The sequence below is a fragment of the Hypomesus transpacificus genome, chromosome 26, assembly GCF_021917145.1.
Source record: "Hypomesus transpacificus isolate Combined female chromosome 26, fHypTra1, whole genome shotgun sequence".
NCBI classification, from domain to species: domain Eukaryota; kingdom Metazoa; phylum Chordata; class Actinopteri; order Osmeriformes; family Osmeridae; genus Hypomesus; species Hypomesus transpacificus.
In genome coordinates this window covers 5,598,058-5,625,413 of record NC_061085.1, presented here as the reverse complement: position 1 = coordinate 5,625,413, position 27,356 = coordinate 5,598,058, and the positions used below count along the sequence as shown (strand labels likewise).

The 27,356-nt window shown below is 42.2% G+C and overlaps 2 protein-coding genes across 6 annotated transcripts in view; one reads left to right on the top strand and one right to left on the bottom strand.

Annotated features, from left to right (window-relative positions):
• Positions 1-464: 464 nt before the first annotated feature.
• Positions 465-26,359, bottom strand: extl3 (exostosin-like glycosyltransferase 3). Of its 3 annotated transcripts, none has more exons than XM_047049381.1 (6): positions 25,904-26,359; positions 9,695-12,302; positions 8,869-8,996; positions 5,146-5,290; positions 4,683-4,811; positions 465-2,048 (listed from the first exon to the last, which is right to left on the bottom strand). In XM_047049381.1, the coding sequence occupies exons 2-6, from the start codon at positions 11,831-11,833 to the stop codon at positions 1,839-1,841; spliced, it is 2,751 nt and encodes a 916-aa protein (XP_046905337.1). In that variant the 5' UTR covers positions 11,834-12,302; positions 25,904-26,359; the 3' UTR covers positions 465-1,838. The 3 variants fall into 3 exon arrangements, with proteins under 3 accessions (XP_046905337.1, XP_046905338.1, XP_046905339.1); XM_047049382.1 differs by having other exon boundaries at positions 26,020-26,359; XM_047049383.1 differs by lacking the exon at positions 25,904-26,359 and adding an exon at positions 13,670-13,800.
• A 102-nt stretch (positions 26,360-26,461) lies between these two features.
• riox1 (ribosomal oxygenase 1) overlaps positions 26,462-27,356 on the top strand; it is a 35,895-nt gene continuing 35,000 nt past the window's right edge. For all 3 annotated transcript variants that reach the window (XM_047049387.1, XM_047049385.1, XM_047049384.1), the window contains exons 1-2: positions 26,462-26,806; positions 27,229-27,354. In XM_047049387.1, the coding sequence (XP_046905343.1) occupies positions 26,636-26,806; positions 27,229-27,354 (297 nt within the window). In that variant the 5' untranslated portion in view covers positions 26,462-26,635. The remainder of the gene's footprint in view (positions 26,807-27,228; positions 27,355-27,356) is intronic.

Below are 27,356 nucleotides of genomic sequence, written 5' to 3'. Positions count from 1 at the left end.
CGTTGTTGATTACGTTACTGTTGATAATCTGTCCATCATCGTGTAAAGCCCACCCTGACAATTTCATTGGTCCGTCCCGATTCTGGTTTTCTGTAGTTGTCCCCAATACGAGACCCTCCAGACCCAACCAAATGTTTTTGTGGACGGGGAGAAGTTGGGCTGGCAGCCAGGCTAAACCCGACTAATTCATGTTTAAATTATTCAAATATACTCAGGGATAACATTCACTTACATGCAGGTTCTCTATAATAGTGATACCTGAAAAAGCAACTACCGAGCGTCTGGTTTCTCTGATGGCAGTTCACGTTATTCCTCATCAAAGAGAAAGCATCAGTCAGAATTTTTTTTACTTAAATATATATTCAATAAATATACAGAAAGCCATGGGCCCACAAGTCCTGTTTCATAAAGAAAACCTCACAGTTTGAACCTCAGAGAAAATATATAATTTCTGAAATTAAGTGTCATATTCTCTCTTACTTTATTGAAACATTTCCTATAAAGGAATCTTGATCTTCAAGTCATGTTAACAGAGTTAATCCAAACAAGATCAAATATGAGACAGGGTTGTACTGCTGAACTACTCTACACAATAATACAGTTTGGTATTTTGCAGTATGGGGTCTGTTGGTAGTACAGTGTGTGTCTATGGAAGGGGGCATAACAGACTGCATCCCTTGGAACACATTTCCATTGTGGACTGCCAAAAGTGTTGTGTGCCATTTATCAGGAGATATTATACCTCTTTGTCAAATAAATGTCAAATGTTTAAGATCAGTTCAAATGAAACCAAGAGGCTCCGAACAGTTGGTGTACAGAGAGGATCCTTATGGAGGTTTGAAACTGGATGTCACTAGATTAGGACAATGTTGTTTTTGTAATAATTTACTTCTCAAGTCGGATTTTAAAAACTTTAGACAGAAGTGCCAAATCAGTACAATTTAGCCCTCATTGAAGTACTTCTCATTATTTAACAATCATAGGCAGGCCATTCAAATTCAACCATCATGGACACACTTAGTAAAACCCATAACACTTGACTGACTTAATAAACTTATGATGTGAGGAATTACTAATTACCCCTGCCAGCTTAAATATAATAGCTAGTTTCCTGGATTGGTTGTGAGTAATGAGTGTCAGTTCCATTTGAAAATGTGTGTCATAATTGCTGAGAATTTGGCCGTTTAATGGGTTTTAATGGATCTGTATAGGACAAAGATTTTGGTGACTGCACATCCTACATGCGATTTACATGAACAAATCACTTAAAAATATCCCAAAACAATTGAATGAAACATTTCTGTGACCATCAGTTCTTCTCTATGTCTCACAAGTACAGAATACAGCATCATCTTTTTTTTTTTTTTTTTTCTTCAAATTTCAAAAGAACAAATAAACTAAACAAAATGTGTGCAATGACAACCACATGCCTTTAACCCTCCTTTCATCCCAAAATTGAAAAGTGACTGCTCAGACAACGCCAAGGCCTGGTTTAATATGACCGTCCAGCCACTCTTCCAGTTAGTTTCAAAACTTCTCATTACAATGTCACTGTCAGTTCAACATCTGTAGGATAGTCTTGCCTCTCTTATGTAGGTCCATAGAGTGGTTCAAATAATATCTGTAGTGGTAGCTTGATGGAACACTATGAGGGGAAAAAAAAAACATTAAAAACAACAAAGGCTTGTTTTGTTTTTTATTGGCAGCAGTTCGTGCCAGATTCCAGTCAAAGTGGGTCTGAGCTCCAATCATTATTTGTAAAGTGTTTTCTTCTAAATCTTGCCAGCATTTTGTACCATTAATCTCTTCCCGCTATGTCCTGGCATGTGAAACCTGTACTATATGAACTTGAAGCACTTGGTCTTGTCGTGGGGCAGGCGGGTCTTAAAGAGCACAGAATCCACTCGGAACTGAGTGTAGAGCAGCGGCATATAGCCATACACCTTTACAAAGAAATTGATGCACTTGTGACGCTCATGAAAGTGGGAGTCATCATGAGACAGGGCCTGAGGACAGCCAGGGCAACGGAAGGTCCACCGAGACGTCACCTGAGAAAAGGAACATGCATCCATTTTCCATCAGGTCATGGGAATTAATTTGTCAGTTTAAAATGTGTGATTGGGTTAATGACACACAGCACAGACAAATCAAATTCACCTTAAGGAGTGAGGATTGACCTGTTATAAAAACGTCTTCTGGCTTGATGGGTATACTGTAAATCCTCCATAGGCCATAGATGTTTACTAATAATATTTCTCTCATTATATCGGGAAATATACAGATACAGGGTAAGGGTAACAATTACATTTTCCGTTATGGTTCATCAGATGCATTAACTATTAGAGATATCACGCTGCAGGCAAACACAACAGCAATCATGGCCGCAGAACGCGTTACGTTTTCGGCGTGGACATTTTCACACTATTTAGCTTTCATTGAAGATATTGGAAAAAAACATTGAAGTTAAATGCAAACTGTGCCCCAACAAAATATTATCTACTGCAAAAACAGTACTTAAAGCTAGCGAAGAATCCACTTTAAACCATAAGAGAGATGGCGACCCGTTTCCACAACTCGCTACTAAAAGTAATAGTAAAAGCAGAGTGCGAATTATGCAATCGGGGGACAACTTCTTCTCCAGGGCGTAAAGAAACATTTCCGATTACAGGTAAGCACGATATATAAATGCAGTGTTTCCGCTATGTTGATTTTGCCATGGCGGCCCGCCACGTCTAAATTTCTACCACCACGGTATCAGAAATAGGGCTGTACAAAATGTTTAGGCGTATATCAGCAGTGATTGTTTGAGTGCATGTCGGAGAATAGTACGGACACGTGCTTCACAGCGCAGTTGAGATTGCCTTGAGAACTCTAAGTCGTATAACTTATGTTGTCAGTTCCTTTAAGCCTGTTATTGTATTAGTCTATAGTTCTTGCAAATTTAAATTAAGTTATCTGGTGATTTTCGTTGTTTGTATTCTTCCCCTGCTAGCCGAAATTGCACGTCTGTTGATTCGATAGCGCTTGCTACCGTTGCTCACGTTTGTATTTTAGGTGCATTATTATGCTGAAGTAGTTTTAATTATTATAGTGGGTATATTGTTATTCTACAGAATGCTTAGCTTATCAAGATCAAATGAAGCACACAATGTACATGCTTCCGAGTGGCCTACCTTAATCGATAGGCTAGGCCACTGACAATTTACAATAAGTTGTTATGTCAATTATTAATTGGCAGCATTTATGCCATTTAGAACATACTTTATGAGTGTAAGGTGTCTTTAAGTAGGCCAACTTTATTTCTTTAGGGGAAATAGGACGAAAATATGTGCACAATTACATTAGCTGGGGGGGAGGGGGGGGGGGGGGGTGTTTGGACAAACCTGCCCCCACTGCAACAAAAAAATCCTAGAGGAAACACTGAAATGTATCTACCCCCCTAACCTGTTGTGTTTACCTCTTTTGGGGGGGTCCAAGTCTTAATTTGGGGGGGTCAACCCCCCCGTAATTCTAGGGCTGTCCCTGACTAAGAGTTTCTTTGGTCGACCAAGACTCGACTAAAACGTATGAAAATCGACTAATCGAAACGCTTAAAAAACATTTTCGCGATCTGACTCAATGGCTGCTGGACATTGCAGATTCTGCCGCTAATAGCCTACAAATAATAAGACTCGTATCACCAGTCCTGTTGTAACCAAATGCCGATGGTATTTAGTATCTCTTACAATGTACTACAAATAAAAAATATAGTTTGTTTAACATGCAAATCATCAGAGTGCGCTTATCACTACCTTGCAGCATGCGAACTTACGTAGAAGATGAGTGGGGAACGGTGCAACAGAGAAAGATGTTGTTGTCTTGGCCGGAGAAGATAATGTCATTCGATTTGGATGTGATTCTTATAATAGGCATATTGATTTTTCAACCCAGAGCGTTAGCATGAGCAAAGTACGGCTAGACCAACATACGTTTCAGGTGGCAGGCTACATCATATTCAAAGTCGAATGATGAAAAATAAACCGTTGTAGACAGAGTTTGCATTCAACGTTTTTCGAGTCACCCGGTACTTTGTAAATGTACTTTAATAAAATGCTGCCATACCACATATTTCTTTGCAATTTTGAATAATAACTCAGTCAAAGTAGGTTATGGCAGAGTTTGTAGTTCTGCAGCCAATTGTGCTCGTGCCGTGTGCAAAATACAGAACCAAAACAAAGTGCAGATTAATGAAAGGGAACACAGTAACACCTTTTCTTTTAAATTTTATAGTTTTGGAGTTGGTTTATTTGTCTTAAATAATATAACCTACAATTTCTGTTGAACATTTCGTTAATTCAGCAATGATGACACAAGCGGGAATCAGATTTCACACTGCCATATGGCAGCTTGACTAAAAAAACCTTAGTCGACCAAGAGCATATCGACTAAGCTAAGTGGGGACTGCCCTATGTAATTCGCACACTGAGTAAAAGTAATATAATAAGTAATAATATTACTTTGTACAGATAGTAATAATGTAACTTAATCACACTACTTTTACTGAAGAGTAATAAGTAATAACCAATACATTACTTTCTTGAGTAACTTCCCCAACACTGCTGAGGACATAAAGTTTGATGCTAATTCAATCTTTGCTACTAGCAGACTCAAACTACAAGAACATTCCACACTATTGCACTGACCTTGATGGGTGGTTTGCGTGTTATGTGGGAAACTAGGAAGTTCATGGCAATATCCTCACAGTTGATGTACTCATCCACCATGTCCCTGATGGCCTGGGGCATCACGTAGGAGTACAGGTAAGCGTAGTACTACAAAGCATCAAAATGAAAAATGAATTTAGACATCAATATATAGGTCAACAATACTGAGAGCAGAACAGGAAACGTGAATGTTGATGCTGTAGACCAGTGATTTTAGATGTTTCTCTGCTCCAACACACCTGATTCAAATGAATGGGTCGTTATCTAGCTCTGTAGAAGCCTGGTAATGAACATGCATTTGAATCAGGTGTGTTGGAGCAGGGAAACATCTAAAATATGCAGGACAGGTGGTCCCTGAGGAAAGGTTTGAGAACCACTGCTATAGACAAAGATGGATTTGAGAGAATGGAAGATGGGCAAAGGAAGCTATGGGGGTTCTGACCTTGTGAAAGAACGCAGCGCCTGTCAGGACCATCGATAGCTCACAGGAGTAATTTGAGTTGTAGAGCCATGACTGGTGATTGACGTCCCAGGCATGGAAGCGACCTGGAAAACCCACAATCCGATCCCTAGCCTCTCTCCACACCCTGAGGACACAATCAGGGCGGGGAAAAAAAGATTGACAAAGTAGCAGAGAAAGACAGACAGAAAGGCATGTGGAGAGTTTTCACAACCACTCTTTCTGAAATGTTGAATGAAGAATATCTTAATTTGACTAGATTCCTCCAATTGAATCTTTGAAATACTTTGGGTCAGATCTAGGGCTGCAACAACGAATCAATCAAATTCGATTTTCAAAAGAGTTGGCCACGAATTTAATTATAGATTTGTTGTGTTGCGCGACACAACAATAAGTCGCGGAGTAGCTACGATATTGATGCTGAGGGCTCGCTGATATGTCTGTCTTACTAGAACGACGTATCTATGCGTCGTTGCTAACGTGTGCTGACGTTGTAACATTAGGCTAGCACTGAGGTCCCTTCTGCCATACACGCCACTTTTCTCATTTAAAAAAATGTTTCAGCCTAAACCGTGCAACGGAACGTAAATCCCTATTCAAGCAATGCAATCGGGAGCAAGATGAACATTTTGACACCGACGTTGTCTATGTAATCCAAATATTGAGGGATCCTTAGGGGTGGGAAAACAAAACTAAATATATGTGAGAGAACAATGGTTGTGCTCGTCGAAGGCTTGAGCCCAATTTTTATCTGATTCATCGATTAATCGAAAAAATAATTGACAGATGAATCGATTATTAAAATAATCGTGAGTTGCAGCCCTAGTCAGATCCTACAGAGGCTTTAAGAGCCTAATAGTCCAGGCAAAGTAACTCATTTTGGAGCAATTTTTTTTACTAATTGTAAAAAAAAAAAAAATCAGCATAGATCATTTCTATGAGGTATCCAGAACAACATACTAAAAGTGCTAAGAAATCCTAGTTGAGGAAATATTTGTAATTCTCATCAATCCGAGATGTGTGCCAATAAGGCCAGACAACATTACACCCCAATGGGGCTATTTTTGTCCTTTAATCCTATCAAAATGAAACTTTACACAATGAAACTACCGATGAAAAGTAACATGTTTTGTATTACAAGTTTCTTTGAAAATGAACAGCTCTCCACTGGTGTCCCACAGGGCTCTGTCCTTGGACCCCTCCTCCTCTCCCTGTACACCACCTCACTTGGACCAATCATCACCTCCCATGGCTTCTCCTACCACTGCTATGCTGACGACACGTAGCTGTACCTGTCGTTCCCCCCAACTGATCCGGGGATCTCAGCTAGGATTGAGCCCTGCCTCACAGACATCTCCGCCTGGATGACCAAGCACTCCCTCCAGCTGAACCTCGCCAAAACAACCTCTTCATCCCAGCCAAATCCTCCATCTCCCACGATCTTTCAAACATCCTGGGATCTGCAATGGTGACCATGGATGACGAGCTCTCCCTCACAGCCCACATTGCTGCAGTCATTCGGTCGTGTAGATTCACCCTCTACAACATCCCGAAGATCAGGAGATACCTGTCTGAGCATTCCACCCAGCTGATAGTCCAAGCACTTGTCCTCTCAAAGTTGGACTACTACTGCAACTCGCAGCTCGCCGGTCTCCCAGCATGTGCAACCCGCCCTCTCCAGAGTATTTAGAACGTGGCAGCCCGCCTGGTCTTCAATCGACCCAGACGCTCCCATGTTACCCTGCTCCTCATTTCCTTCCATTGGTTGACTGCACCAGACTACATCAAGTCTCTCCTCCAGCCTTACACCTCCACCCGCCACATGCGGTCTTCTTCTGACCGTCTGCTGGTCCCACCGCTCAAGAGTGCCCGGTCCCAAGACAAGCTCTTCTCCTGTCTGGCCTCCCAATGGTGGAATCAACTCCCCACCTCCATCAGAGACACTGACTGTCTCCCCACGTTCAAGAAAAGGCAGAAGACGCACTTGTTCCGGTACTTAGGAATGAATGGCTGGACCTGATGTTAGTTTCCTCCAGGATCGAAATGACTCTTGATGAGAGACTTGTTGCTCTTGTTGGTTAGTTGTAACTGACTTAAAATGATTGTACTCGATGTGAATTATATTATTGTTGCTTGATTTTTCTACAGGAACACTCTTGTTCCTGTAGAACAAGAGTGTCTTGACTCTACTTGTCTAACTACATGCTCTTAGTGTTCTTCCCTTTGGGACTTTTCAAAATGTATGCTTCATGTTTTGGCTACCCGCAATGTTTGGGGCTATCTCGTTATGATCAGTGATCTATGCACTTTTGTAAAGCTCACTCCTAAGTCACTATGGATAAAAGCGTCTGCTAAATGCATAAATGTACCTCTCCCTCCAATGTCAACAGCTGCAAAGTTCCATAGTCTTCGGGTCTTTTACCAAATGATGTAGTGGAAAGGGGGAAGTGAATGTATGGACCCAAAAGACTGGGGGTGGCATGTTTTTGATGGGAGATTTATGCCAATAACGACCATCATGTCATTGGCAGTAGGATGATTGGATGAAGATTGGGCCGATGTATTTGTCATACATGGATGGTGTTTTCTGCCTATGTAAATTAGGACATATTCAATAAGTGTGGAGCTCATGTGCATATTCAATCTAATTTCAAAAGAAACTTGTAATACAAAACATGTTACTTTTCATAGTTTCATTGCGTAAAGTTTCATTTTGATAGGAGTTAAGGGAAAAAATAGCCCCATTGTGGTGTAATGTAGTCTGGCCTTTTTGGTACACATCTCGGATTGATGAGAATTTAACATATTTCCTCAACTAGGATTTCTTAGGGCTTTTAGTATGTTGTTCTGGATACCTCATAGAAATAATCTATGCTGAAAAATTATTTTACAATTAGTCTGTCATAAAACCCTACTTTGCAATACTCTCTCAGAAGGAGATATTGAAGGTGTGGAAACATTGGCAAGATAATCCTGGGAGAGTTTGAGGGTAATTCACAACAAATTACCCCATTCACCCAAATCTTGAGTGTGTGAATGGGTTGTAAGAAATGAGTTGTTCAGAAATGACAGCACTATTCATACATAGTGCCCTAATTTCATAGCACAAAAAGTTACTGGACAGTTTCACATCACTTCTACATAGCATAATGTATGGTTCTGTCAGCAGGGTGAACCTGCCAAGTGAGACTATTAAAACACAAATTCTGATCAAGCCTGACACAGCTACAGTATTTCTAACTTTTAACTTCATTGTAGAGCTGCGTGCAGTGCATTGATGCACTCAGCCCTGTGCACGTTCTGAATCAATGTGCGGAATTAACAGCTTTTATCCTCGGTCGGAGAATCAATCCGGAGTTTACGAACCATTAATAGGCCTATCATAATTCTATGCACAAATGTGTCCAAAACTGATACATTCAAGTTAAATATAATAATCTTCATAGTTAAATACACTCTGCAAATATAACAACATGAGTCCAACGTAATGTTTATATTACGTAAAGCTCAAAAAACCTTTGCGCTAAAATTAATGCAAAATGTTTTGTACAAAGTCCCTATCTACACTCACATCTAACGGATACTAGGACATAGCTTTGGGCTGAGCCCCTAATTTTTACAACGTCTGGCTCTGCCCCTGCCTACCGCCACAAATATAATCACATTCTGTTGGAAACACTGAGCTACCAGTATATTTATACTGACCTAAAGCCAAACATGATCTCATCATGGCGGAGGTGGGCATCATCATCGATAGAAAGGATAGCTTCTGTTTCCACAGCATCCCAGGGAAGGAAGCGGTTGTTTAGGCTGTTCTTCTCTGTGTGGACGACCTGGGGCAGGAGATGAGAATTAGTGAACTGCTCTTACATTGATACAGGGAGTACTTTTACATTACATTTACTCATTTAGTAGACACTTTTATCCAAAGCGACTTCCAAGAGAGAGCTTTACAAAGTGCATAGGTCACTGATAATAATAACAAGATAGCCCCAAGAACATTGCGAGTAGCCAAAACATGAAGCACATTATTGGTGCCTTTTATTAAGCTCCATTATCAAAGGCTGTCCCAAATTAAACATGGCAAGTTTTGGCAAGATGATTCATAATGCCTACTTGTACAAATGTGTGTATTGAATTTTAAAATGTGAGGCAATGACCTGATTCATTATTGCAACAATCCCATAAACAGAGTTTTTCATAGGGGATGGAGATTTTGTATTCTTAGATATTCTACTTTTGTTCTAAATAAAAAGCACATCTTTCCTGCAAACTTCATCTTTCCCATTTCATTTTATAACTGATGATGTGAAGGCTCAGTAGAGTTGCAAAGTAAGCTTTAAAGAGAACAAGAGAAGCAGATCCAAAATGTTTAATGTAATGTGCATATTTAAACAGCCTCAGAAATGCCAGCAAATAACAAGTCACAGCATCTGAATTAAGTGGAGACGTTAGAAGTTCACATTTCATTCTCTCCCATTCACTAATGAACTATAACCTGGTGTTTTAGGTAGTCAGCAGCAGTACTCACCACAATGGGCAGGCCAATGTCTGGCCACAACAGATCCTCCGAAGGGGGCTTAGGAGAGTTCCACACCACCACCACCTTGTTAAGGTAAGGCAGCCCATTGAGCCTCTCCAGAGAGTTCATAAGGACCTCCTCTCTCTCATACGTCAGCATGACCACTGTGAACTGCTCCCTGGGCACATTCCCTCCCAGGGCAGCCTGAAACTCCTTTCCTGACCCACCCGTGCCCCCTCCAATGGGCCTAAAGCCTGTGCCTGAACCCAGGAACTTTGCCTCAGAGGGCAGTACTGGGTCGAGAGGGGTATGGGGGAATAGATGGAAGGGGCCCGGGGCCCGGTTCCAGGCCCGGTAGGTGTCTGCAGCAGTGTAGGTGAAATTGCGGAGAAAACGTGGTGAAGCATAGGGTGGCTCTGTCTCTACAGGTCCCAGGTCTAGGTCTCCATTGTCAGCCAGATTGGCGTCGGTGCCCGCCATCTTCCCAGCCTTGTGGGGAATCTCCTGGACAGGCTCTTCCCGAATGGGGGATGCGGGCACTTGAATGCTGGTCCTAACGCTGGCCAGGATGGTACTGAGGACATTTTCTGAGGTGGAGAAGTAGGTCTCCCATAAGAAGCGTCCCTGCCGCCGCATGGCCAGTAGATCGTTGTCTGATAGGCTACGTAGCAGAAAGTGCAACTCAGTTATTCGGGGCTTGGGAACCATTACAGTGGCCTCACTCCAGCGGATAAGCTGATGGTATGGCAGTCTAGAGTGGTCCCCCAGCACTACAGGGATGGCCCCCACCTCAAGGGCCTCAAACAGCCTCATGCCACAACCTGCTGAGGCCAACAACTGACCTTCACCTGGGGAGATAACCAGTGCAAAGGTAGAGTGCTTGAGGACCTCCAGTCGCTCTTCCCTCTCGCCACACAAAGCCCATTCTGTGGGCAGGCTACCCTGAGGACTCTTACAAGTGAACTCCACCAGAACCTGGTCTAAGTTGCTGTCTTGTACTGCTTTCAGGGTTCCGATGATGCGATCGTCGTAGTCTGCAGGCGGGTCTCCTTCCATCTCCTCTTCAAAGGTCTGGGGTGGGCCCTCCTGTAAGCTGCTGCGCAGAGACTCCACCCTCTCACCCTGGAAGGAAAATAGATACTTCCTTTTGACGGGAACTTGTGGGGGCACCTCCAGGAAGTTTGGCTCGGAGAGGGCATGAACTAATGGCGAGACCACTAGGTCAAAGCCCTCACGGTACTGCTGCTCCAGAAAGGTGGACTGGGCCACAGCTGCACGCCCTGTGCTCACATTGTAAAGGAAATTTTGAGTCATGGACTTCCTGGACAAGTGGACTAGCAGGTGGTTGTGCCCATCTGACCGCCAGAATGGGAGAGCTTTAAGCTGTTTCTCCAGCTCAGGGGGAGGTGGTAAGGGGGAAGAGGGGGACTCTAGCAGCTCTCCCACTAGTACCACATACAGGCAGGCGATGCTGGGGTTATCAGTCACATAAATGTTGCTTTTCACTGAGGCTGTAAAGGCCTGATTGACCAAAGGGTCCAAGTGCTCACCCCAGGGGTAGGACCCTGTGCCATAAACATACACAGGGAAGCCTGAGGTCAAAGGGCAGCGGGCATAGTCAAAGCAGGAGCGCAGGCGGCATGCACGGGCAGACTTGGGAGGGGGTAGCCCTGGGTCCTCCTTGTCAGGCAGCAGTCTGACAGGCAGTGAGAGCTTAGGCTGGTTCTGAGCCATCAGTTCTTTGTAGGAGTGCTCCGTCTGGCTGATGACATTCTTGAGCTGCAGTAGGTCCTGCTTAGCACTGTCGATACTTCGTTTACAAGCCTCGATGCGCAAGTTAAGTCGAGCTATCTCACCATTCAGCTCTTGGCGCTTGGCCTCCAGCTGCAAGAGCTCCTCACTGACTGACTCGCGGATGCGGCACAGGTCTTGGACATGCTTTGCCTCGCACAGTTCACCTCCAGGGCGCGGGCCAAAGATTCGCTTGTCTGGACCCCCCGCCTCATCAATGGTGGTTAGGTAGTAGTGGGCGATGAGTGGAAAGAAGACCAGGATGAAAAAGAGCATAAAGCTAAGCCAGGTGAGGCGCACACGGCGCAGAACCCACGGCTGACCACCGGCTCCCAACCCACCGTTACGCTGCATCATGGGCACGGCTATTCCACTCCTGGCCCCGCCGGCGAACCAAACATATGGGCATAAGAAGTCATGGTGCAATCTCCTCAAAATGAGGAATGGGCACTACACAATCAAATGTTCTGTCCTTGAACTAGGTCATCTGTTTCAGTTTATTCATGTTGGGAATTATTTTGTCTGTTCAATAAAATATGGTCTTCACCTTTGTCCTGCCAAAGTGGCATAGTGTAGATAAGTCCATGTCATCTTACAACTGGTATAACTGGTGGAACTGGTGGTAGTCAGCAGACCTTTGTAAGCAGAGAGTCCAGAAGAAAAGGACAGGGGAGTCCCTCATTAGGAGGTACAGGGAGGGCATGGCTGGTCACACTACAGTGGGAATATGAGGTCACCAGCTACAATTCTCCGCATGGACATGATGAGGGCACTAATGTGGACTAATCAAGGAGCAATAGCCTTATCAAATGGTAAATGACAAAACCTGGAACAGAAGAGACAGAAAACAGGATTAGTCAAAACCATACCATAGAACATTTCTCTCACATTTTAACAGTGTTAATTTCGTAGATGAAAACTATGATGAAAAATGTTCGTTAACGACCTTTTTTTAATGACTAAAACGAGACTAAGACGTGACGAAAACGGATCTTTGAAAATAAAAACTATGACAAAATATATTATAACTTTTGTTAACGAGACGAGACGAAAATATTGATCGTTGACGAAGTCACAATACTTTTTTATAGTTAGATAGATTCCTCCTCTGTTTCTTAAGCGTGCTCTCATCTTTACTGCTGTCAGTGTCCGATTCTCGTCTCTCGGGAAAGTTATAGTTAGATAGTTTTTCTAATGGAATTATGTCGCAAAAAGTAAAACGTAAAGCAGCAGAGGGGTGCTGTTTCAGCAGCGTAAATAGATTTGAGTTTTTAGGGAGTTGTCCCCAAAGAGGACAATGCTGCCGCAATTAATATGGCAAGGGCAGGGCTCCAGACTAACTTTTTTTACGAGGAGCATAGTAGCCCCTGACTGAAAATTTTAGGAGCGCAAGCAGAACATTTAACACAATTTTGTCGAAAATGATTTTCGACAGTGGGCTAGCCTATGGCCGATATTCTCAACAGGAGATTGAGAATAATAGCCCCAAAAAGAACGTGGCAGCAATTGGAAATTTACATTTAGTCATTTAGCAGACGCTCTTATCCAGAGCGACTTACAGTAAGTACAGGGACATTCCCCCCCGAGGCAAGTAGGGTGAAGTGCCTTGCCCAAGGACACAACGTCATTTGGTACGGCAGGGAATCGATCCGGCAACCTTCTGATTTCTAGCCCGACTCCCTAACCGCTAGGCTCTTAATTTGGCGGAAAAGCGATTAGCCTATTATTATGTGAAATAAAAAGTAGGCTACATTGGACCTATAGGATACGGTGCGCCACCACACAATGCAAACATAAACAGCCGATTACGCCAGCTCTACATGGCTACTAGTAAGAAATGAAATAAGTCACAACTGCATTAGCCATACGCATTTTTATTCAGGAAAATGAGCATGTAAACATACTCAGGGGAGAGGCGAGTACGGAGTCAATTTACGAGCAGGCCGGCGTAGAAAAGACTGCAGGAACTGAGGTTGCTGCTAGGTCCTGCCATGACACTATGCTTCTTGTAGCGCCAAATAAAACGAAAGGAGACTCGCAGCAGAATGTAGGCGTAGCCTACCTTTTTTGATGGTTTTCATCATTTCTATAGTAACAACTATTAGAATTCACAACACAACGGTTTTTCATTTTTTTATTTTTTTAAATTAAACTACGCTCACAAGTATTTGAAAAAAGTATTTGAATACTTACTTACTTTAGGATATCCGGATATTCGATTAACCACGCCCATCCCTACAAGGTATACCCTTCATATTCCTGGCATACTTCAAGATCGTTCCACATGCAAAGACATAGACTGATGCAGACAGTGTCAAGGCTTGGCTACAGTGGGTTTGCTTCTTTGTGTGGGATTCCAGCAGACTACATAGTCTAGGCCAGAGGTCGCCAACCTGTCGATCGCGATCGACGTGTCGATCTCGGAGACTTTCCCTGTCGATCTCCAAAATAATTTCAGAAATACTGATCTCCGACTAATTCATGAACGCGGAGGATTCTTAAACTGAACGCGCGTTCTCTTGTACCTGGATTTGCATATTGGCCTGTGCGTGTTGCAAAGCAATTCACCGACAGAATAAATGGGCGTTTTTTCCCGAAGACGACCTTTGAGAGACCTGCTATCCCAGGATACCTGTGGGCGTGGTTGCCGTTGGTTTGTTTATTTACCCGGCCGTGTTGTCCACATAGTGTTAGCAAGCATGGCAGAGGCACCACGAAAGAGGGCGAAAAACTACAGTTTCCATCATGAATGGGAGGAGGAATTCATCTTTACCTTGGTAAAAGACAAGAGTGTGTGTATGTTGTGCCACCAGCCACAGGCACTGTCTAAGCGAGGGAATTTGGAGCGGCACCACAACACTAACCATCCGAAATTCAAAGACTGCTATCCACCAAAGAGCGCAATCCGCGCCAAAAAAGTTCAGGAGCTGAAAGTGGAGTTGAAGGCTCAACAGTCGCTTTTCTCACAACCTACGTCTCAAAGTAAGGCTGCAACTGAGGCGTCATTTCGTATTAGCCACATTTTGGCTAAACACAAGAGACCTTTTACAGATGGGGATTTGTTTAAGGAACTATTGACCGTCACCGCAGAGACTGTTTGCAGCACCTTCAAAAACAAAGAGGACATAAAAGCTGCATTCCGTGCTGTGCCTCTTGGTCCTACAACAGTGACACGAAGGATCGAGTTACTGTCGGATAACGTTGGTCAACAGGTGTTGGAGGACTTGTCACTCTGTGAATATTTTTCACTGCAGTTTGATGAATCGCTGGATGTAATGGACACGGCTCAGCTTGTTGTATTTGTCAGAATGGCTTTCCAGGACTTTACAACAAAGGAGGACTTCCTCACTCTTCTCCAATTAAAAGAGAGCACGAGAGGTGAGGATATTTACAACGTTTTTAAAAGCTATGTCCGTGAAAAGAACATCCCCATTCAGAAACTGGTGGCAATCACTACCGATGGGGCACCGGCAATGTGCGGTGTGCACGCTGGTTTTATAGCACTGTGCCGTAATGATCCGGATTTCCCCGACTTCATGAAGTATCACTGTGTGATTCATCAGCAAGCCTTGGCTGGGAAAGTTGTGGACTTTTCTCATGTCATGTCACTGGTGGTCAAAGTGGTAAACTCGATTCGAGCAAAAGCGCTTCAGCATCGCTTATTCAAGGCGTTATTGGATGAGCTCGATTCGGCGTATGGAGACCTGCTTCTGCATGCTGATGTCAGGTGGTTGAGTCGCGGAAAAGTGCTGCAGCGATTTGTTGACTTGCTGCCTGAGATTAAGACGTTTCTGTCGAAAAGGAACGAGGAGCACGAGGAACTTTCAACGGATGCGTGGCTACTGGACCTGGGGTTTCTGACGGACCTAACCGGAAAACTGAACTCGCTCAACCACGAACTCCAGGGAAAAGACCGGCACCTCCTCCACATGATCAGCGCAGTGAATGCGTTCAAGGCCAAACTCTGTGTCTGGACCACGAATCTGAGGAAAGGGACGCTGACACACTTTACAAACCTGGAAAAAATGTCACAGTCCATCAAAGACTCTTCTGACTTTCACCCTGAGCAGTACTGTGTGCACCTGGACAAACTGGCAGCGGAGTTCAGTCGACGTTTTGGTGAGTTAGAAATCATGAAGGATATTGCTGCATTTCTTTCAAACCCATTCCTGCCTATTAATACAGAGGAGGTTGCAGACCAATTCGAGAAAGCATTTGCTTTGCCAAGTGGAGTGGACATGGAGATGCTTGATTTGCAAAATGACATTGAGCTGAAAGCCAGGTCAAGGGACAGTGACTTTTGGGGACTTGTCAGCCGAGAGAAGTTTCCTCTCCTCAGTGCATGTGCACTAAAAGTGAGTGCCTACTTTGGATCGACCTACCTCTGTGAAATGGCATTTTCACAGATGAAAATCACCAAATCCAAGTACAGGAGCCGGCTTACTGACAGACACCTCACAGACTGCCTCAGACTGGCTGTCTCTGCTTATGAGCCAAACTACAAGGCACTCACAGACAGTGTTCAGTCACAGCCATCACACTGACTTGTCACATGAGAAATTTGTCAGTGTTGTGTTGTAACTTCAGTTTATAAATAAAACCGTTCATATCCAGCCTGCTCATTGCAAAAGTGTTTTTTCTTGTTCATATTGTTCACAAAGTGTTTGATTTCATTCAATTACAATAAGGCCAAATATAAAGTTAAGTTGTAAGTTCAGTCTGGAGTCTGTTCTGTCTCTCAACGCCTCAATAGGTAGATCTTCGGGTCACCAAGGCAAAGGTCGGTGATCTTTGGCCTAAAAAGGTTGGTGACCACTGGTCTAGGCCTACCTACATAGACTTAGGGCTGCACGATTATGGCCTAAATGATAATCACGATTATTTTGATCAATATTGAGATCACGATTAATTACCAAGATTATTTGTTGATTTTAATCTAATCAAATTTGATTGTCACAATGCATTGTGCCTGCAAAATGGATGTGAATAAAACTCAAAATATACAATCAATAAAAAACAAACGATCTCCGTCCACACTAGCGTTTTCATATAGTTTTCCAAATGTTTGCCGTCCACACTAAAGCGTGTACATGACAATCGTTGTCATGGTTACACCACTCCTGCCCCTCCCTCCTGCCACGTGCCCGTTTACATACTCCTCCAGCAATACTATTTGGTGTTTTAAAATTGTCCCACCAGCTAGCTGTTCAGCCAGGTCTCACCCAGAATCGCCGCTCTGTTTGGTTTAAACCGTCTTCTCTGCCTTGTCCCCCTATCGTTCAGGCACACCGAGTACAACACTCGCCTTCTGCGTAGGAGTAACGCGTATCTATTAAGTGATAATACTTGTACCTGAAGTACACTAACTAAACTGGTAAATAAATTATAGAGATGGAGCAGCATATTTCTTTCAGCTTCCATGTTCATCTTGACATTATAGCGTTCAAAAAGAGTGAAAGCTACCCCCAACGCCATGGCAACTGAACGTCATTGTATCTGAAAAGCTCCGTGGACCCCGTCCACATTACTACGCGAACCCTGCGTTTTCAAATGTCTCCGGCTAGGGGAGCGTATTCGAAAAGCTCAGTTTTCAGTGTCCGAATACACCGTATTAGTGTGGACGGGAGGTGCATGGGCATTCGACTAAATTGTCTTAATCGATCGTCGGGAGAATTAACGATCGATTTTCGATTAATCATTAACATTTTTATATTAAAATTCACTATTTATAGGCTATATTAAAATGCAGTGAAAATAGAAAAACACAGCGTGTTTCCACATCTGTAGCTATTACAAGAAAAACATAAACAAATATTTATGTAACTCCTAGAAGCAGCTAGAAGCCTGTGCTCAAACACAACTGACCCTCGTTTTTTTGCCGGCTAATTAACAAAGCTTCATAAAAACCTTTGCCCTCAACAATACTTAAGGGTAGCATATCCATCTCTAAAAAGTTTTTGTTTTATTTTATGTTTTTATTAAGTAGATGTTTTGATTTCAATAGCAATGAATAAGAAAAAAGTTATTTACAATATTAATAATGCTCTTTTAAGAGGCTGTGATATGTACGAATGTACGGTGCATAACATAGTAATAAACTAATCTAGCATAATAAATACTAGTGCTGTCAGTTTAACGCTTTATTAACGGCGTTAACGCACACCCGTTTCAACTGTGTCAATTTTTTTCGCGCCATCAACGTTCATTTTGGCCCAGCAATTGTTGTAGTCTTTTTCACATGCTGTTGCAACAACTACTGACGTTAGAAAAACTACAACACCACACTGGATCTAGCTACACCGGAAACAAAACAACAGGCACGCCGCACACACTTGTTTGTTTTATTTTCAATAAAAAAAACATTTGCACCAAACAATCCGATCCACTTTTCCATGTTGATAAAAGCATTAAAATGAGAACAAATTATTGGACAAAAAGAAATCAAGGGACATTTAGAATAGACAAATGTGCGATTAATTGTGATTAATCGCGAGTTAACTATGCTAACACAATAATACTGGTAGTTACTCCGGCCCAAGTAGTTTTCTGTTCCGACCCGCCCCACATTAAAGAAAGGAAAATTATCTGGCCCTCGCAGAGTTTGGAGACCCCTGGTCTACATCTAGAAACTAAGCTGCGTGGTGCAGGGAACATCACGTGATCAGACATTAGGTGTATTCGACTCCATGCATCGCCGCAGCCGGCTGCAGCCTACAGATTGGAGAAAGAGTTTATCATAGCCCAATACATAAAATGACAAATTTTCCGACTTTACAGAGCCATTTATAACTTCTCCCCAACTGCAAGCGGCAACTCTCGCTGGCCGTTTCATGCAGCCGCAGCCGATGTCGAATACACCTATTGGTTTACGGAGCGCTAGATTGGCTTGCAAAAAATTACTTTGATACGGAGCGTTCTATTTACGGAATGACGCATTTTAAATATCGCTACACCTACATAGACTGCAGTCTACTACCCTCCTTTCTACTATTATAGTCTACTCTCCTTTCTATTACTTTCAACAAAGGATGGTAGGCTGCTCTTATGTGTTCATTGCCATCCTTAAGAGTTGCTAAAGTGTTATTTTATATATATATATATATATATATATATATATATATTTATGTTTTTTTTTTAAGAATGACAATTAAATCAATCTAGATAAACTATGCTGGGCCTACTGAACCTATACTTCTTCCACAGATACTGGTCAGGGAAGCATTACTTATGTCTCTGAAGACCCTTGGGGCTGGTGGCATAAACACTCTTTGTATAATCTGAGCACCTTCATCCACCACAGGCTTGTCAAAGAACAGACACGCCATAATTGATTGTAACTTGTCTTGACGCTCTGCTTAGTTTCTAAGGCCTTATTTTATGTCAATTAACCAATAACTTTTGAAAACAGATAAAGTGACATTATTTCTAAACTCGTTAATTTAAATTAATATATTTTTGGGAGATGAAGTAGGCCTAAACATGTTCATTTATGTTTGCACTTCAAAAAGTCTGAATTTACGTTTCTGAACACGGACTTAAGTGCTTTGCGCGCAGGAATTTACTCAACGGAACTGTCTTTTGAGATTCAGTTTCCGCCTGTTTGAAATTATTTGCAACACATTTTAGTTTAGCCTGACACCTTAATGGAACGGAACTCTCGCTAAAGTAAGTGAGACTTGGCTAAATAAGTTGATGGAACACCCCCCAGATCTTTGTCAGGTTATTTTTTATATTATGTTTCAGCAAGATAGCTAACTAGAGCTGAGTTGAATCACGATAGTTTGGTTGCTAAACTGTAACTTTACCCACCTAGACTAAGTCGATCCCGTTAACTTTGACAACAGAAGTGGAAACAACTACCGTTATCATTGCAAATTATATCAGGTTAATCTGTTGAAAACAGTGTTGTGTAGACACAGATTTATTTGCATGTTTTTATTTCAAGTCTCCACCTTAGATGTTTCAGTGAGTGTTGTTGGCCGTGTTGCCTCTTTGCTCCGCAGCTTCACTTGTTGTAAACCAACCAATCAACGCGCAGCTCATCTAAATATTCATGAGGGTTTTTCCTGGGTCAAAATGGGTCTTTGGTGCTCCAAAATATATATATATATGTATATATATATAAATTATATTCTTTTGTATTTCTTTTTTGTAATCAATGTATGTGTTTTGTCAAACTAAAAGTGATTATGAGCGCCCCCCCCCCCCTCTCCCCCGATTAAGGTAGGCCACTCTGAAGCATGTACAATGCCTGCCTGCTTCGTTTGATCTTGATAAGCATTCTGTAGCAAATAATGACAATAAACCCAATTTTTATTAATTGAAACTACTTCAGCATAATAATGCACCTAAAACACAAACCTGAGCAAGGGCAGCAATCGCTATCGAATCAACTGACATGTGCCATTTAGCTAGCAGGGGAAGAATACAAACAACGAAAATCCCCAGTTAAGTTGATTTAAATTTGCAGGACTATGGACTTATACAATAACAGGCTTAAATGAACTGACAACATAAGTTATACGACTAACGGTGCGGGCAGAGCGGGGCGTCGGCTTCCAATTCATTTTCAATGAAACCAGGCGTTGACGCCCGCGTAGGGCATTCTGGGAAGGCGAGCGGGGCGTCGACGCCCGCGTAGGGTATTGTGGGAAGGCGAGCGGGGATGCAAAAGTTGGATTTCTCTCAACTTTATGTAAATGAGGAGCGTGAAAACGCCAGCGATGGCCAATCGGGTTGGTTTCTTGTTTCTTGTAACATAGCAACTGTCGGTCATGGTAAACATTTCTAGGTTTGACAATTTCAAGATGGAAGAGCAACTCATCGTATGTGTGTCTTCATACCCAGTATTGTATGATACGTCTATGTTCGATTACAGAGACATAAACAAAAAAAATGATGCCTGGCACAGGGTTGCTGAGGTTGTCGGCGTCCCTGGTGTGTTGTATTTTGTACTTTAATTCAGTTTCTTCACATTACGTAACTTTCTTCTGTGCTATGTGTAGTGGCAAGTCATAATCTAGCGATTGATTTGCAGAGATTTCGAGTAATATAATAAAAGGTTACACATGTCAACGTTTATGTCTGATGCATCTTTTTTTCCAGCCGGAACAATACCCGTTCCATAGAGTGCGGGTGGCATTTCATCTTTCATTCGGCCTATAAAAAGTGTGGAAAAGACCTATTGTGTGCTGTAGATAAGATCATGTCAGATCTAGAATGCGTGTCGGATTTTGGAGAAAGAGTTTATGCGTGTCGGATTTTTGCTTAATGTGTGTAAAAGTTGTATTTTGTCTGCACATTTGCCATGACATTATACAAACTACAACAGTGATTTAAGAGAACTACAGCTCTGAATGAATCTGTCTGACACGCCCCCGAGCATGGTGCACTGTGGGAAGGCCGGCGGTGCTGAGCGGTAAAAAAGTCTGCAGTGTGAACGCACCGTTACAGTTCTCAAGGACGCACACAAGCAATCTCAACTGCAGTGTGAAGCGTGTGTCAGTGCAATTCTCCGACATGCACTCTAACAATCACTGCTGATTGATGGCCTAAAATGTTGTACAGCTGATACTGTTCTGATACCGAGGCGGCAGAAATTTAGCCATAGAGGAAACACTGCACTATATATTATCATTCCAGGTTAAGAATACCAATGGAGGCTGCGTTGGAAATCGTAAATCTAACTTCTGTCAGCATTCGCGCACCTTACAGTTGCGTATTGATCAGACAAGAAGACACGCTTATCAACTCGATAACTATTGATCAAAACACAACGAGGGTTCTGCTGTAGCCTACTTGAAACATACTATTGAGAAAATATTCTCTGACATGCATTGCACGCGTTTTTTTCTTCATCGCGGACCTTTTTTTGCCTTTGGCGCTCGGGATTTGTCATTGGCACTCGGGAAAACGGCTCTGGCGCGCGCCAACATTTTCTCATACAGGAAAAACCCTGCATGAGCATACCATATAAGGGAGAAAACAGCTTGTTATATTCTAGGGCTACTTTACAGGGTGCATTAGGGCGCATAGAACAGCACCCGGGCCATTTTCAGCCCCACCAATGTTACACACCCTATTCGGAATTCTAGTAAGACAGCGATATCAGCGAGCCCTCAGCATTAGTACTGTAGCTAAAAGTCAAGGAAAGTTGAGGCTACTTTTTGCTAGGTACATCTAGATAAAGTCTTGTAAGGTTTAGGCTATTTTTTGCTAGGTTCCTAAAAACATGTATTAATCTGCCAGACAAGTGGGTTCCCCTTCGTTCTTTTGGTGAGCAGTCTCACGAGCCCTTACACAGCGTCATGGAGCCGAGCAGCTAATACTATTATTTAGCACTACTAGTGTTGTTAGCTACTGTATCCCTGCCTGTGTTTTTGTTGTTGCTCAGCAAGTATCGTGTTGTGGTGTAGGAGGACTGATCGACAAGCACATCATACAATTAAGGCATTTAGCTAAGACTTGCATGTACAGTACGCAGTGTTTCCCACACATAGACTAATTTGTGGCGGTGCGCCACAGAATCAACACCGGCCGCCACATATTGCGTTTCGTGAAACATTTTTTTTAATCGCTATTTAGGTTAAAACACGCAGCGTATTCGTTCAGCTGCACTTTCTTTCCCCTGCCCTCCCTCCGTCTCTCTGTCACTCATGCGTCTTTCTCACATATGCACAGTCACAACGTCAGCACACGTTAGCAACAATGCATACATACGCCGTTCTAGTAAGACCGACAGCTATATCAGCGAGCTTTCAGCATTAGTGCCGTAGCTAAAAGTTGAGGAAAGTTGAGGCTACTTTTTGCTAGGTAGGCCTACCTACTCGAAGGTTCCCCTTCGTTCTTTTGGTGAGAAGTCTCAGGAGCTAGCTACTTACCCGGCGTCCTGGAGCCGACCAGTTAAATAGTTGTTTAGCACTAGCGTGGCTACATGCATAATGCAGAAATGATATATTAGTTGTTGTTAATTTTGTGAAGGTGTGAATCATTTAGGGTTAATATTTAATGTAACAAATTATTAACAAATTAACTGTGTAACGAATTATTAACGAAGGAATTATTACGACCCCCCCCCCCCCCCCCCCCCCCCCCCCCGGTCTGACAACCCCCTCCCCGCCACAACTAGATTTCTAATCTGTGGGAAACGCTGGTACGTAATGTCACATTAAATAATGTATTTAAACTCAAACTTGTGGTGGATTGCTGTATATCAGTTGTAAAAATGTCTGTAAAAAAACAGACCCATCTGCAACCGACGCAAGAACACCACACAATTGTACCCTTCCTAGTTACATTAAAGATGCTGTAAAGCAAATTCCATGATTTGCTTCTCAGTACATTATGTGAAATGAGCCCTTGAACATTTTCTCTTCCGTTTTCAGCTCAGGTTTTGTATAGGCGGAGCCAATATCCGACCTACCTACTAGTACGTCAAAGCAACCTATCTACGACGGTTGCATTCTGTTACTCAGCTGGTACAATGCAAAGACAAAGTAATTAATAGGGATGCACAGATCCGACTTTTTCAGTCCCGATACCGATACCGATAACTGGGCTTGGTGTATCTGTCGATACCCGATCCAATACCGTTGTTGAATTAATAATAAACTGTATACCTCCCACCTTATACCTTCCTTCCACCATGTGGAAAAGACTAAAGGCACCAGACTTTCCTAACTAAGACAAAATAACTGATGTAATCTACTGCATTCTTATTTATTTGTTATATAAAAAACAATTGTGCATTCAAAATGCGAAAATAGAATTTAATCAAACGTAGAGCCTATTCAAATAAATAAAATGAAGCAGTAGAAACAAAATGATGTATAGGTAAAACAAACAATAGTAATCAAACAGCCACCAAACATTGTAAACAAGTAAAAAAAATTGCATTCTTATTTATTTGTTTGTCGCTGGTGTGTGAACCATGGAAGTTTTAGCTTGAAGCATTGCACCATGCCGTGTACAGCTCGTGTCCAACCAGTGGACAGAAACTTAAAAGCAACATGGAGCGAGCCAAAGAGTTAGCTCTGTGGAGTATTTCACGCTTGCAACGGCAACTAGTTCGTTGGCTGTTTGGAATGTCTGCAAAGTAAATGTTTTGAGGGGTGGTTACTGCAAAGTATAATAGTACCAATTTAATCAAGCACATCCAAAAGCACAATGCTAGAAGCACGCCGAATTACTGCAGCTCAACGACTCTACTGTAGATCTACAGTGTAGAACGAGTAGCGTCGTATGCGATTTCGAAAATTCCAACTGAATATTTTCCGATAGACAAAAACTATCCGACAAACGCTGTATGGCTTCAATATATACCCATGAGAAGGCTAACAGGTAACACAAGCATGCTAGTAGCATTGCTTTGAGTATTTTGCTGTGGGCACCGTCGGAAATATTTAGAACTCACGCATCTAAAAGGTTTGGTTAACTCATGCTGCTGAAAAATGATATAGAATGTGCTGTGAAAAAAAGGATGGATCGGCTAAATTTTCCAATTCCCGATCCAGCTATTTTGTCAATATCGGGGGCCGATATCCGATCTTAGTATCGGATCGGTGCACCCCTAGTAATAAATACATAAAACACTCAGAGACTGCAGATAGGATTGCTCTGCAATTGATTTAGCTAGTGTTGCTGTTGTTGCTGAATTCAATACATTCGAGGGAGCGGAGCTTCTGCTCCTTAGGGCGACACGCCCACCCAGTCTCAAGCAGAGAAGACTGCTGATTTTCTTACTATTTCAAAGCCTAATTTAACATGTCTGTGTTTTTTTTCCATTCAAATTTAGATGGGTAGTAACAACACATTCTTCTTTGGTGTGATGAACTTAAAACTCATTTTCAATTCCACTTTACAGCATATTAAATAATTGCATTGCAGGTCGATTTAATGTGTGCCCCTAAATGTTCTGCTTGCGTTCCCAAAAAATTTCAGTCAGGGGCTACTGTGCTCCTAGTAAAAAAAGTTAGTCTGGAGCCCTGCATTTAATAATAAGAAATATCGTTTTTGGGCTTCAAGATCTGGATGGATTGAGAATCACGATTTTCAGGCTTAGAATTGAGACCATGAATCTCACTCAGGTCGCTTGTTTGACCTGATATGTAAGGAAACGCAACAGAAAATATGAAAATGTGCTTGAAAAAGACCAGCACATCAACTTTGGAGAATAGAAAGGAACGCTAGACAAAAGCGATATGCCCGTTGGCGGTTACTACTGCTCTGCACGACACGGTGTAACCCTGTCATTTGTTGGGGGAGAAAAAACAAGAATTTGTTTTGATGCAGCAGATGTCACTGATGCGGCAGAATTGTCATTTACAATTGAGATCGCATAGATACCTGAATTGAGAACGCAATTTAAAATGAAGACGATAGTCATATTAACTATTCATAACCACTGCTTTTAGTAGTTCTACTGTCCCTGTACTTACTGTAAGTCGCTCTGGATAAGAGCGTCTGCTAAATGACTAAATGTAAATGTAACATGATGCAGTCACATACTATACTATAGTACTATAATTGCTTTTTCCAACTATCTTGCCTAATTTCTGACCAGGTCCTTTAAAAAACGCTTTTGGTGTGTTTATTATGTTAGTTTCAGACAAAGTTGAGTTTTCTTCTAAGTAAAGTTTTATTTTTCTGTAAATATATTGTCAAGTTTCAGTTGCCATACCCTCCCACAATTGTAATATGAATAGATTACTTTTTTATTCAGTATGTAGTCTAGGCTACTGTCCCAGATTGTTCCAAATGTAGCCAAGCCTACACCGAGCTATGTGCAGTCTACCCTCTACACAACACTAAATTCCCTGTCAACTGCGTTTATTCCTACACTGTTAAATGAGTGGACAGCTTGGCACCCCTCAAATATTTAATTCTTTTTTTACTATATGAGGAAAGACATTATTGACTGAAGCGGGATAGTGTGTGTGTGTGTGTATATATAGGTGTGAGTCCGTGTCCGTGTGTGTGTGTGTGTGTGTGTGTGTGTGTGTCCGTCCGTGTCCGTGTGTGTGTCCGTGTGTGTGTGTGTGGCGTGGCAGTATAGGAGATCAAAGCAAATACGCTCGAAGCAGTTAATGCAAGAACACAACATCGTAGGCTAGTTACAATACTTGCCAATGCCAAACCACGACACGTTATAGAGAGCAAACGAATCTGTTAGCCATACTGCTGAGGAACACCCCCTACATTTACGCTTTACGTAAAAAATTAGAGGTGGCTAAGAAAACGTGCGCTAAAGCTTGCTAGCTGTGTCTCATTTGGACAATTAGCTACCTATCCCAGCTAGCTATAGCTGTGTCTCATCCGGACAATTAGCTACATATCCCAGCTAACGTTAGATTGAGCAGGCTTTTGCCTCCTTGCAAACTACTGGTGTTGGCTATCTAGTTAGCTAATGCTACATAGCTTCCTACTCACCAGGTATGAAACTCCAAATCATTTAAAAACGAGATTCCAGTAGGAAGAGTCAAATGCATCCCAGCGTGCTAAATCTCAAGCACTGTATTGTTTTAGTTAGCTACTTACGTACGTACCAATTAAAATACACCACACTGCGGGCAAGTATTCGTACTGCCTATAGTGACTAGATTGCGAGCTAAGTCTCCAATGTATGCACTGTGCTGCGTTGTGATCAATGCTGCGTTGTTGGTGAAGCTAACCCTAATGGGTCACCGTTTTGCCTTTTTCAGCGTCCGGCGGTGCAAATAAGCCGGTTGACTGCTTCACGCCACTTCCAAATTCAACGAGGTTTGCATTTGTCTGTTACCTTATTAATTTTCTTAATAACTTTAACAATTTATCAGAGAGGAAAGAACGTTTTAAACGTTTTGATTTGAGATGGGTCGACCACTAAAGAGTGGCCGAACGGCCATATGACACATCGTACACCACAGTCCTCAAAACGAGGGTACATCATAAGCAAAATACACCGAAGAATTCTGGCTAACATTTTTGTATAAGCTCCCCATCTAGTGGCGTGGCGTGTTTACGTAGACCCATGTATTCCTACATATAATTTACATACAATTATAAATACAAAATTAAAAGTGACATGTATTTTATTTAAACCTCTTGTAGCATATACCCATTCTCTTATGTTTGATCAAGACTATGGGTTTGGTGAATTGCCTAGGGCAGCCGACACTTTAGATGGCGACAGAGATACCAGTGAGGCCTAAAGAATATTTTACAAACGAAGAAGGCGTTTATCGTATACGGATGAAAACGCGAAAAATGGAGTGTAAGCATGTGTCCGCCTTTGCGTTATATCAAAACGTGCCTAAAGAATTGACTCCTGCAGCTGAGCCATCATCCTTGCAGGTAAGTAGATAATATTAGCAGTGTTTTTTTTGTTCATTGCATTTTTGTCTTTGTCTTTGCAGGCACTACAACAATGCTTGTAGGAGAATGGATCGTCTTACACTGAAGTTTGGTCATATTAATTTATAGTTTCGACAGTGACGCTGCTAGTCGTCAATCATATTACATCTATTAATAAACAATATAATCTATAGCTCAATTATCTAACGTTGGCTAGTGCAGAGATGAGGAGATATAAATACTACATGGAATTAGAAGGTTTCTAGTCTAGTGTATACGGGCTAATGGTATGAAAGCTAGACAGAAAAGACACTGGTCAGGATAGATAGCAATGAGGCATCTTGTATATGAATAAACCGGATTCTGATTCAGATTATTGGAAATTTCTATGCACGTGTTTATATTACTAACTGTTCTTCCAGGTAACTTTAAAGAAGAAAAAGAGGAAAGAAAATGGTATCCAGCACTCAAAAGCCATTAAAAAGGCCAAAAGAAGTCATGTGGGCATGAAGATGAAGAGATTGGCACAAAAAGAGAGACTTACAGAGGT